This window comes from Mus musculus, chromosome 15 (genome assembly GCF_000001635.26).
Source record: "Mus musculus strain C57BL/6J chromosome 15, GRCm38.p6 C57BL/6J".
NCBI lineage: Eukaryota > Metazoa > Chordata > Mammalia > Rodentia > Muridae > Mus > Mus musculus.
In genome coordinates this window covers 85325960-85338015 of record NC_000081.6, presented here as the reverse complement: position 1 = coordinate 85338015, position 12056 = coordinate 85325960, and the positions used below count along the sequence as shown (strand labels likewise).

General features: G+C 47.9%; 1 protein-coding gene across 1 annotated transcript in view; it reads right to left on the bottom strand.

Moving 5' to 3' along the window:
- Nucleotides 1–1761, bottom strand: part of Atxn10 (ataxin 10) — a 127583-nt gene extending 125822 nt beyond the window's left edge. The window contains exon 1 of the mRNA NM_016843.4: nucleotides 1436–1761. Within this exon, the coding sequence (NP_058539.2) occupies nucleotides 1436–1551 (116 nt within the window). The 5' untranslated portion in view covers nucleotides 1552–1761. The remainder of the gene's footprint in view (nucleotides 1–1435) is intronic.
- Between the last annotated feature and the right edge of the window lie 10295 nt (nucleotides 1762–12056).

The window sequence follows — 12056 nt, the reverse complement described above, 5'->3', positions numbered from 1 at the left end:
TGCAAAGGCTGTCTGACAGTACTCAATAGATGGTTAATGATTAAGGTATAGGTCCGAAATGGTACAGACAGGCCCAAGCATCCAATCAACCAACATTATTTCCCAGCAGTATCTGTCACACTGATTAGCATGCTAACCACAAGGCCAAGTAGTGCTCGGGCTCCCCAGCACCTTTTAGACGCACACTGTGTCGCCTGGTGGGAAAGAGCTCCACCAGGATATTTTTGTTGCTGTTGTTGGGTTTATTTGTTGTTTTTTTTTTTTAAAGATTTATTTATTATTATATGTAAGTACACTGTAGCTGTCTTCAGACACTCCAGAAAAGGGTGTCAGATCTCGTTACGGATGGTTGTGAGCCACCATACGGTTGCTGGGATTTGAACTCATGACCTTTGGAAGAGCAGTCGGTGCTCTTACCTGCTGAGCCATCTCTCCAGCCCGGGTTTATTTGTTTTTGAGATACAGAGGATGTCACAATGCTGACTGGTCCAGCCTCAAACTCAAGAGATCCACCTGCCTCTGCTTCCTGAATGCTGGAACTGCAGGGCTGAGCCACGTGACATGTCTGGCGGCTACCTATTTTTAGAAAACGTTCCTGTGACCACTGAGCCTACGTGCTTCCCCCACCCCCACCCCCACCGCGTTCTCTGCCCTTTGTCCACACTCTAGGCCTGCTTGTTATCTCTCTACAGGAGAGACCAAGGGCTCCGGGTCCTCTCCCAAGACTTGGTCCAGGGGAGACCATTACTGTTAAGAGAAAACACCAATGGTGTTTAGTACTAAGTGTCAGGCATGGCCTAAGGATGTAACACGCATCGTCTCATTAAACCCTCACTGTCAACTCAACCAAGGAGGTCCCAGCGAACCTTGTTTCCATTAAACAGACAAGGAAACTGCAGCGCAAACCATACCACAAAAATCCATCAGGAACTGACAGCCTCGCACACTTCTGTTTAAACACGTTTATTTCATCTCAGCACTGAAAACAACGCACCACAGCTCCCATTTTGTAAGGCTAGAAACAGAAGGGTTAGAGGCGATGCTGAGCAGATGTCACGAAGCCAGGCCAGCTCTGCAGGCTCCTGGACAGAACGCCCTCTAACCCAGAGGGAGAAGCGAGCCCGAACACGCCTCCCTTCCCTGGCCACCGCCCTCAGGGCCCCGCCAGAGGAGCCGAACCAACAGCTTCCCCGCCGCCGGCTTGGGGACCAGTGTCGCCATCGTCTGCCCCTCTTAGAGCCTGGCCAAACCCTCGTCCCAGAGCAGGCCTAGGCGAGCGCCACAGAGCCACAACCTGAGCGTGGGCCGAGCTGATGGAGCCCGCCGCCCCGCCTCGCTCGCCGCTGCCCAGCCCAGCCCAGTCAAGCCCAGCCCAGCCCAGAGCCCTCCATGGTTCCTCTTCCTCCTTCCTAGGTGGCAGCCCCCGCGCAGTTACCGGTTACGCTGCTCCTTGAAGAGCGCCGTGAGCGCGCGCAAGGCCTCCAGGTCCTGGATGGGTGCGGGCACCATGATGCCCGACAGCCGGGAGGGTGGCATCCTGGGCGCCGCCATCTTGCCACTCGCTCTGGGGCCGAGCCTGACCAGGCGGAGAGCAGAGCGAAGAGAAGTGGGGGAGACAGACGACAGGCGAGGAGATGGAGACGCGGTCTGCACGGCTCTGGCTTCCGCAGCCCGCGTCACCCAGATCCCGTGGTGCTGCAAGGCAGAGAGCGCGAGACTAGCTGGCTTGCCTCAGGCGAAGAGGACAAGGCGACGCGGCAGGGGGAGGGGGAGGGGGCGGGGCGGAAGTCCCGCCTGAGGGGAGGGGGCGCAGCGGAAGTCCTGCTCCTGCGTAGGGTGGGATGGGGGAGGTCTTCGGTCCCCACGGTGGGGAGACGTGGAGTAAAGACCCCGTCAGAGGACAGAATACTGAGATGAAGGGGTCGGGGTGGGGGGGGGGGGGTGGCCTGTAGAGTGTCCTAGAGAATGAGTGTCTTATCAGGGACAGATGCTTTCCATGAGCAAGGGCCACCATTGGTGGGGGTCCACTCATGCAGAGGTTTCCCTCTGGGGAAGAGATACCAGGCCGAAGCAGCGCCCCCAGAATAATGGATGTTGTCCCTAAGGAGACCTGGAAAGGAGGCCCCTGAGAGGAAGAGCAGGGATACAGGCCAGAGGTGTCACCATGGGAGGGGACCTGCAGAGGAGACTTACCCTCAGGGCATGTGTTGCTAGGCCAACCAGTTCTATTGCAGGAAAACCTGAAATGGAGACTCCAGGGGAGGGAATGCGAGGTTGAGGTGTTCCACTGAGGGAGACCTGAATCGGAGATTCCCACATAGGGAAAAGATGCTGGATACCTCAAGCCATGGAGGAAGACCTTGGATAGAGGCTCCTCATGGGAAGGGGACGCTGATCAAAAATGCCCCCTTGGGAAAGAAGTCTTTCCCAAGACTCCAGGAAGGAGGCTTCCCACAGAGAGAAGGCTGAGAAGAAGTACCTCCCTAAGAGGTGTATTCCTTTCTTGTTGCAATATCAAAATATGTGATAGAAGCAATTTTACAAAGGATAGGTTTCTTTTGGCTCACAGGTTGAGAGTACAGGCCCACGTGGTGGGGACTTGTGACACAGGGCTTTAGGCAGCTTGTCACATTGCATCTATTAAGCCAGAAAACAGACAGCTGGCTTTGACTTTTTTTTTTTTTAATCTAGACCATGGAATGCTATCACCCACACTGGGGGCAGATTTCCACACACTAACCTCATCTAGACAGTTCTTCACAAACATGCCCAGAGGGTTGTCTCTGGTGATTCTAGAACCTTGTCAATTAATACTATAGGGGACCCGGGGAAGAGAGTGGGTGCTTATCAGGAATATCCCCATATTGGGGCTGAAGAGCTTGCTCAGACATTAAGAGTACTCTATCTTCCAGGAGACCTGAGTTTATTTCCCAACATGTGTATGTAGGTATCCTAGATTTTTATTACTGTGAAGAGACACCATGACCAAGGCAACTCTTACAAAGAAATTATTTATTTGGGATTAATTCACACAGTTTCAGAGGTTCAGTCCATTATCAGCATGGCAGGAAGCATGGCAGCCTGCGGGCAGACATGGCGCTGGAAGAGCTGAGAATTCTACATCTTGATCCACAGGCAGCCAGAAGGAAACTCTATTCCACAGGCAGCCAGGAGGCTCTCTTCCACACACTGGGCAGAGCCTGAGCATAGGAGTCCCCAAAGCCCACCTCCACAGTGACACTCTTCCTCCATGAAGACCACACCTCCTAATAGTGCTACTCTCTATGGCCTAGAATTCAAATCACCACAGCGGGAGGGAGGGGCCCAGCAACCTGTAATTCTAGCTCCAGGAGATTTGCAGGAACCCACATGGCATACACTTACACAGATACAAATTAATATATATATATATATATATTTTTAAATGTATCCCCATATAAAGCAACCTGGGACAGAAGGCAGAGGAATATAAAGGAGGCCTCCCTAGAAAGAGACACATTGACTGGTGCCTGGGAGGGGAGGTCCCAGGCAAAAGGTCCCCTGAGAAAGTAGAAGACCTGGACCCTCCCATGTAAGTGTTTTAATCCAGGCTCCTCCCTCAGGTGCCACAGCCTGTCACCAGTTGCTAAGTCTCAGACCCTGAAAGCTGGCTTCCTCGTGATAGCCTCCTGTTAATACTGTCATTTGTCAAGTACTTAGAATAGCTCGTCGAGGTTTTTAAAACAGTTAAAGAGCCAGCAAAAAGGCCTGATGACCCTGAGACCACAGAGTAGAAGAGAATCAACCAAACACATTGTCCTTTGACCTCCATTTCTGTACCTACACACACACATAATTAGAAGTTGTTTTAGTCACTGTTCTCTTGCTATGAAAAGACACCATGGCCAAGGAAATGCTTATAAAAGGAACTTTTTAATGTGGGCCTTGCTTACAATTCCAGAGGGTTAGCCCATCCAGGATCATCATGGCAGGGAGCATGGCAGCAGGAAGGCGTGGTGTTGGAGAAGTAGTTTAGCGCTACATCTTGAGCCACAGGCAGAGAAAGACTGGGTCTGGCCTGGGCTTTTGAAACCTCAAAGCCCACACCACGCCCACTAAGCATTCTACTCCTTTCTTTTCTTTTTTTTTTTTTTTGGTTTTTCAAGACAGGGTTTCTCGGTATAGCTCAGGCTGTCCTGGAACTCACTTTGTAGACCAGGCTGGCCTAGAACTCAGAAGTCCGCCTGCCTCTGCCTCCCGAGTGCTGGGATTAAAGGTGTGCGCCACCACACCCAGCTCTCTACTCCTTTCAAATAAAGCCACCACTCCCTGGTGACTAAGCATTCAAATATGTGAGCCTACAGGGGACAGTCTTATTCAAACCACCACAGAAGTAAAAAGGCTCAATTTGCCAGCAGTAATGTGAAATGAGTGCATTTCATCGGAATTGGCTGATGTTGATAAGCCATATATTTTCTTTCCATCGCTCTTTACTTGATTGTACTATATATACAAGAATTATTATCAAACCCAGGACTCGGAACTAGAAATACAAAGAGTGGCAGATGTTCCAACCCTGAAGAAACTCACAGACTACAGGGAGAGAAACTGAGAGGCAAATGTACTGATGCCCAGTTAATTGCTGTGATAGACAGCTCTACCAACCACTGGTGTCACTTAACATACGTAACTATAGCAACACCAACGATCAAGTCCATCAGTCTTCTCTACTTCACTGCCTCCCCATTCATCCATTCCACAACTATTCCTGTGTGACTGCTAGGTGCCAGGTATGAGATAGCCTGGCAGGCAGACTCAGGATAATTAAGAGTATTATTCCCAGACTAGCAAGGGAAACTTTCCAACTTTTGTCTTAAGGAGCTGTCGATTAGATAGATAGATAGATAGATAGATAGATAGATAGATAGATAGATAGATAGAATATGTGTATATGTAGATAATAGATAGTATTATAGATAATAGATAGATAGTATATGTGTATATATAGATAATAGATAGTATATATAGATAATAGATACATAGTATATATGTATACATATATATATAGGTAATAGATAGTATATATAGATAATAGATAGATAGATAGATAGATAGATAGATAGATAGATAGATGATAGATTGTGCATCCTTAGGCAGGTAGACCTAGGTTCTATAAGAAAGCAGGCTGAGGAGCAATATATATATATTTGATATATATGATAATTCTCACATATGAAGGTCTTCACCTTTCCTGTCTTCTACTGTAAACAAAAACCGCACTGACTCTTCCGGAAATGTCCCCATCTTAGTTCAAGTTACTATCACAGTGATGAAACACTGTGACGAAAAGCAAGTTGGGAAGGGAAGGGTTTATTTAGTTCATGTTCCCCACTGATGGAAATCAGAACACAGATTCAAAACAGAGCAGGAACTGATGCAGAGACCAGGAAGGGCTTGCTCAACCTGTTTTCTTATAGAGCCCAGGCCTACCTGCTCAACAATGCACCGCCCACAATGGTCTGGGCCCTCGCATATCAATCGCTAATTTAAAAAATGCTCTACCGGCTTGCCTACAGCCCAGTCTTATGGAGGCATTTTCTTAAATGAGGTTCCCTCCTCTCAGATGACTTTATCTTATATCAAGTTAACATAAAACTACCCCCCACACCCACCCACACACCTCTATTCTATTTATTTTCTGGAATGTTGCTATGGGCTCCTTATTTATCTCTTAGCTACATTATAAATCTTTTTTAAAAAGAAAGCAACAACTCTATATTTCACTCTGTTCAAAACCTCTGATGGGCTGGGCAGCGGTGGCGCACGCCTTTAATCCCAGCACTTGGGAGGCAGAGGCAGGCGGAGTTCGAAGACAGCCTGGTCTACAGAGTGAGTTCCAGGACAGCCAGGGCTACACAGAGAAACCCTGTTGGGAAAAAAATAAAAACTCTGACGGATTTTCATTGCATGCGGATTTTCCTAAACAGAATTTAAGCTAGCTTCCTCCCCAAAACCAGCTAAGGTCACCTCATCTCGGTTCTCCAACTGGCCTCAGGAAGGTCGCCCTCTCCCACAGAACCCTGCAGACTTGGTGCCTGTCGCATAGGATAGCCCCCCCCCACCCGCCCCACAGATGCCTGTATGACATGCTCTCTTCAACTGTCCACTTGAATACCTTCCTCTTTCCCTTCTCCTCCCTCCCCCACCCCGCCACACTAACACTATCTTCGCTTTCGTTTTTTAAGATTTTTTTTTTACTTACATGTATGTGTGTGAGCTTCCGTGAGTATATATACACCCTACATGTACAGGAGCCTAAAGAGGGGCATCAGCTACCCTGAAAGTGGAGTGGCAGGGTTTATGAGCCACCATGTGGGTGCTGGGGACAGAAGCCAGTACTCTGAAAGAGCAGCACCACTGAGCCATCTCTCCAGTCTCAAACGGTACACTGCCACTTCCTGCGTGTCCATGTTACTGACATTTAAACATAGGGCCTTGTACTCCCTAAAAGTGTTCTGCCACTAAACTACCTACCCGGCCCTGCCTCTGATTTCTTTGAAGAATGTCTAGCTCCCATATTGTACACCTAGTCTTAAACTACCATGCTTGAGCAATCTGCCTCTGCCTCCCAAGCAGCTGGGTTTGCAGGGGCTGTCAACAGACCCAGCTCATGTGATGTAATGAGCTTCTCCATCAGTTTGCTTAGAACTATAATACTTCACCCAACCCGGAGGCCAAGGAATCTTCTCTGTACACCTACCTATTCTATGACTAAGCGCGACTTGAGGAGGAGAGCGGTTATTTGGCTTGCAGGTTAGAGTTCACCATGGGGGAAGCCCGAGGCAGGAACTGAAGCAAAGACCACAGAGGAACATTGCTTCCTGGTCTACTTTTCAAGGCTTTCTCACCTTGCTTTCTTGTACAACCTTCGATCACCTGCTTAGAGACAGCCCCGCCCACAGTGGACTGGCCCCTCCCATGTCAATCATTAATCAAGAAAAGACCCCCATAGACTTACTGACGGGCCAATCCAATGGAGGCAATTTCTCAATTAAGGTTCCCTATCCAGCCGGGCTTGGTGGCGCACGCCTTTAATCCCAGCACTTGGGAGGCAGAGGCAGGCGGATCTCTGAGTTCGAGGACAGCCTGGTCTACAAAGTGAGTTCCAGGACAGCCAGGGATACACAGAGAAACCCTGTCTTGACAAAACCAAAAAAAAAACCAAAAAAAAACCAAAAAAACCAAGGTTCCCTATCCAGGGGAACTCTAACTTGTGTCACAAACCCTATTCCGCTTAGCACCCAACACGTTCTGCAGTGCAGAGTTTACATACCAGTTTATTATTATTACTATTATTATTATTACTTCTCTATGATGTTTACTGCTAGAAAAAAAAGCTGCAAACGGTTAGAGATGCCTGTTTCTAACTTTGTGTCACCAGCCCAGCACCTAGAAAAAGGCCCAATGTATGGTGCTGGGTCAATAAATATTGATGACTAGAGAATATTTTATAATACATAATATTTCCCAAAAGGAAAAGAAAATGTTACACACTCCAAAGGAACACAGTCAATGAAAGAGTTCAGGAACAGGGGAAGAAGGGAAGGGAGCAAGTAAAAGAAAAAATCATTTAGAAGGCAAAATGACAGAAATATGTGTGTGTGTGTGTGTGTGTGTGTGTGTGTGTGTGTAAGAAGAACAAAAGAAAGTTAAGTCTGCCAGACAGCGTGTGGTATTGATTACCCAGAATCGATGGAGGAACACAACCTTGACTGAACAGATGTGAGCAAGTTAATATTTCACTCGGTTCAATGTCATCTCTTACCGTTGTGTAACTGTTTGCCTGTGACAAACCAAATGAGCAAGGCGCCACACTGAGATGAAACTTGTGACCTACATTTGTATTGTGAGCCCACTGCACAAGAAAAGGAGACTCAAGCGCTAGAGTAACCAAGAAAAACAATAAGGAATGGAGAGAGAGAGAGAGAGAGAGAGAGAGAGAGAGAGAGAGAGAGAAGGAAGGAAGGAAGGAAGGAAGGAAGGAAGGAAGGAAGGAAGGAAATCGGAGGTGAAGGAGAAGGAGGTATACGGCAAATAGACTTGGACCAGATGCACATGGTTTTAGGGAGGAAAGGAGAGAGGCAGTAAGTGACCACTGGAAAGAATAGAAGATGCCTAAAATAAAATAAAGAAAACCCCGGCTCCTGTATCTGACACACCACCTCACCCAGACTTTGTTTTCTGTTGCTATGATGAGCACCATGACCAGAGGCAACCTGGGGAGAAAGGACTGTCATGGAGAGACATCAAGGAAGACACCTGGAGGAAGAAGCTGAAGCAGAGACCATAGATGAGCGATGCTTCCTAGCTTGCTTTCCCTGGCTTGCTCTCTCCAGCTTGCCCAGCTAGCTTTCTTATATAGCCTAGGCACACGTGCATAGCAATGGTATCACCCACGGAATACCAAGCCCTCCTAGATCAATCAACAATTGAGAAAACGCACCACAGACATGCCCACGGGCCACTCTGATAGAGGCTGAGGTTCTCTCTTCCCCGGTGTGTCAGGATGACAACGCTGTGACATCTTCATTAACTCTTCTTACTGGAGTTTCCATTGTGTATCGACATGAGACCCATGTGCCATCAGGAAGTCCTCTGGCCACCAGATGCCTGTCTGCTAGCTCTTTATATCCTAGTTAGCTTTGCCAGCTCCACACAGCCTTGAGAGAGAAGCTTGACTGAGGCCAGGTCACATGGGCTACGCACATGTCTGAGGGTCAAGGTCTTGATTGCTGATTGGTATGAAGGGGCCCAGCCGACTGTGGGAGGGAAATCCAGGGCTATGTAGGAAAGCTAAGCACAGCCATGCAAATAATGTTCTAAGTAGTTTTGTTTTCTTTTTTTCTTTCTATATTTCTTTTTTCTTTTTGTTTGTTTGTTTGTTTGTTTCTCTGTATAGCCCTAGCTATCCTGGAACTCACTCTGTAGACCAGGCCGGCCTCGAACTCAGAAATCCGCCTGCCTCTGCCTCCCGTGTGCTGGGATTCAAGGCGTGCGCCACCACTGCCGTGAAATAGACTCTACTTAGCTCTCCGTCCTTTAAATAGCTTTGTTTCTTCTTGCTGGATAGTTTCTTTGGGTCCATCAACCAGCTAATTTACTCTGAGTACATACACATAAATAAAAACTGAATAAATAATAAACTTTTTAGAGAGAGAGAGAGAGAGAGAGAGAGAGAGAGAGAGAGAGAGAGAGAAAGAAAGAAATGTATTGGAACGATGACCCAGCAGTTAAGAGAACTGGCTGCTCTTCCAATGGTTGCTCCCAGCACCCACAGGCTGTTTACAACCATCTGTTACTCCAGTCCCAGTGGAACTGATGCCCTCTTCTGGCCACTAGAGGTATTGCACACGTGACATACAGGCATAAACTAATACAATTAAATTAAAATCTGTAAAAACCAAAACAGAAATTCTGGGAGATGGGAGAGGGAGAGGGAGAGGGAGAGGGAGAGGGAGAGGGAGAGGGAGAGGGAGAGGGAGAGGGAGAGGGAGAGGGAGAGGGAGAGGGAGAGGGAGAGGGAGAGGGAGAGGGAGAGGGAGAGGGAGAGGGAGAGGGAGAGGGAGAGGGAGAGGGAGAGGGAGAGGGAGAGGGAGAGGGAGAGGGAGAGGGAGAGGGAGAGGGAGAGGGAGAGGGAGAGGGAGAGGGAGAGGGAGAGGGAGGAGAGGGAGAGGGAGAGGGAGAGGGAGAGGGAGAATAGATAGCACAGTAAGAATGTGCCAGGTAGAATTAAGAGAGCTAAGAGCCAAGCCTAGAAGCAGTACTTAGATCTAAACCACAGCTCCAGCGAGTACTGAGCAGAACCGGGCAAAGTGAGACGAGACATATTTATAGACACATCAGAATGAAACTGCAGAGCACGACAAAGACAACCTGATAAGCCACAGGAAACACACAGGTTCTTTTTTAAGGGAGTGACAATTCAAGTAGGCTGCATTTAAGGCAGAAATACTAGAAACCAAAATATCGCACTGAGATCTCCCATGTGCTGTAAACCATAAATAACCACCAACAGACCCACGCGACAGGAAACAGGGAGGCGTGAAGACCATCCCGGCTGGAGGAGGAAGTAGCCAACTGAAGCCCTGCGAGGACAGCAAACCATTAGCATCACAGGAAGGGACCCGGGGATGTATGGACAAACAAATGGCAGTATGTCCATGCAGCAGGAGGCTGCTCAGGGATAAAGAGAAACAAAATGTCAACATAACAATGTGAGCGAATCCCGAAATCAATTATGGGGAATCAAATGGCGCAGACAGGAAGGGAGAGTGTGCTGTGGGATTTCACTGTGTGAAGATGCAAGCCGTGTAAATCCCACACAACTCAGTTCATGGTGTGAAGTTATAGTGACGTTACAGACGAGGATGGAACCAGAGAGAGGCTGGAATGTGAAGGGCAAAGCCCTCAGCACTTGGGAGTCTGAGGTAGGAGGGCACTGTGGGTTCAAGGCCAGCCTGCATTGCATAGAAAGACTGCCCCAAAACAGTAAGAAGGGCAGCGTTTTAGAATCACAACTGGTCTGCCATGATTGTGATAGCCGTTAGCAGAAAATCTACCAAGCCGTGCACTTTACAAAGGAGAACCTGGGACTAGAGAGTTGACTCCGTGATTAAGAGCACTGGCTCCTCTTCCAGAGGCCCTGAGTTCAATTCCCAGCAACCACATGGTGGTGACTTATCACCATCCCATGCCTTCTTCTGGTGTGTCTGAAGACAGCTACAGTGTACTCATATACATGAGACAATACATAATTCTTTTTAAAAATGAAAACCTGATTTTACATAAATAATAGTTAGTGAGCGCTCTCTGCCCCTTCTCTCTGACTCTCTTCTCTCCCTGATCTCTTTCTCCCTCACTCTCCTTCCCCTCCCCCCTCTCTCTCCAGGAGTTCCTGGCCAGCCTCTCCTCCCCTCCCCTGCCCTCTCCCCCTGTGTCTTTCTCTGTCTCTACTCCCTTCTAAACAACTCCCTTTTCCATGCCCTAAATAAACCTTATTTTACACTAAAAAAATAAGTAAAAAACAATAAAAAAATAATAGGTAGTGAAAAAAAAACAGCAACAAAGTGTATCTGGCCCTAGTGTATTACAAACAGACCTGCGTCTTTGCTGTAAACCGCTTCCAGGCACTGACTAACAGACACCCCTAGCCAGAATCCCCAAGTAAGCAGACATCTGAGAGGCAGATTTCTGTCTGGACTCACGTAGGAAGAATGCTGTCACCAAAGACAGTGAGACAAACTCATGAGTCAAAGAGTCCAGGGTCACAGGTAGCAAACCTGTGTAGCTGGAACTTCCCAAGCTAAGAGCTAAGCTGGCCAAGACTCCGGGAGACTCCAGAGGCCACCAAGAAACTATGTGATCTCGGGCTGAGGATTGAGCTGTGTGTGTACTGAGAACCCACCAATCCAGACAAAGATAGCAGGGAGGTGCAGCAACCCGGGGCACCTCTGGAGACGACTCAGAACTAGAAGTTAGACTTCTAAACAATGCTAGTGAGAATACATACAATGGCGATGGACCTCGAAAACATTGTGGTAAGGGAAAGACATCATAGCAAAGACTGTTTCTATGAAATCTCCAGAAAAGGAAAGAAATACAGGCAAAAAAGAAAAAAAATTCTGTATTTTCCTAGAGTTGGGAGCAGAAACAGGAATTGAACAAAAAGAGATGGTCTGCAAAAATAAATAAACAAAAAGAAATCACAAATGTGTTTTTGTTTTTTGTTTCTCTAGACAAGGTCGCTTGTAGCCCAAGGTGGCCTTGAACTCCTAATCTTCGTACCTTCGCCTTCTAAGTAAGTCACCATGTCCATCTTAAACGTTACCAAAGTTACCAACCTTGTCAAACCTGATGGCACCCAGCTTTAATCCCAATGCTTGAGGTGCAGAGGCAAGCAGATCTCTGTGAGTTTGAGGCCAGCTTCGTCTACATACCAAGTTCTAGCCCAGCCAACGGTGCATAATGAGAGCCTGTCTCACACACATGCACACGCGCGCGCGCGCACACACACACAC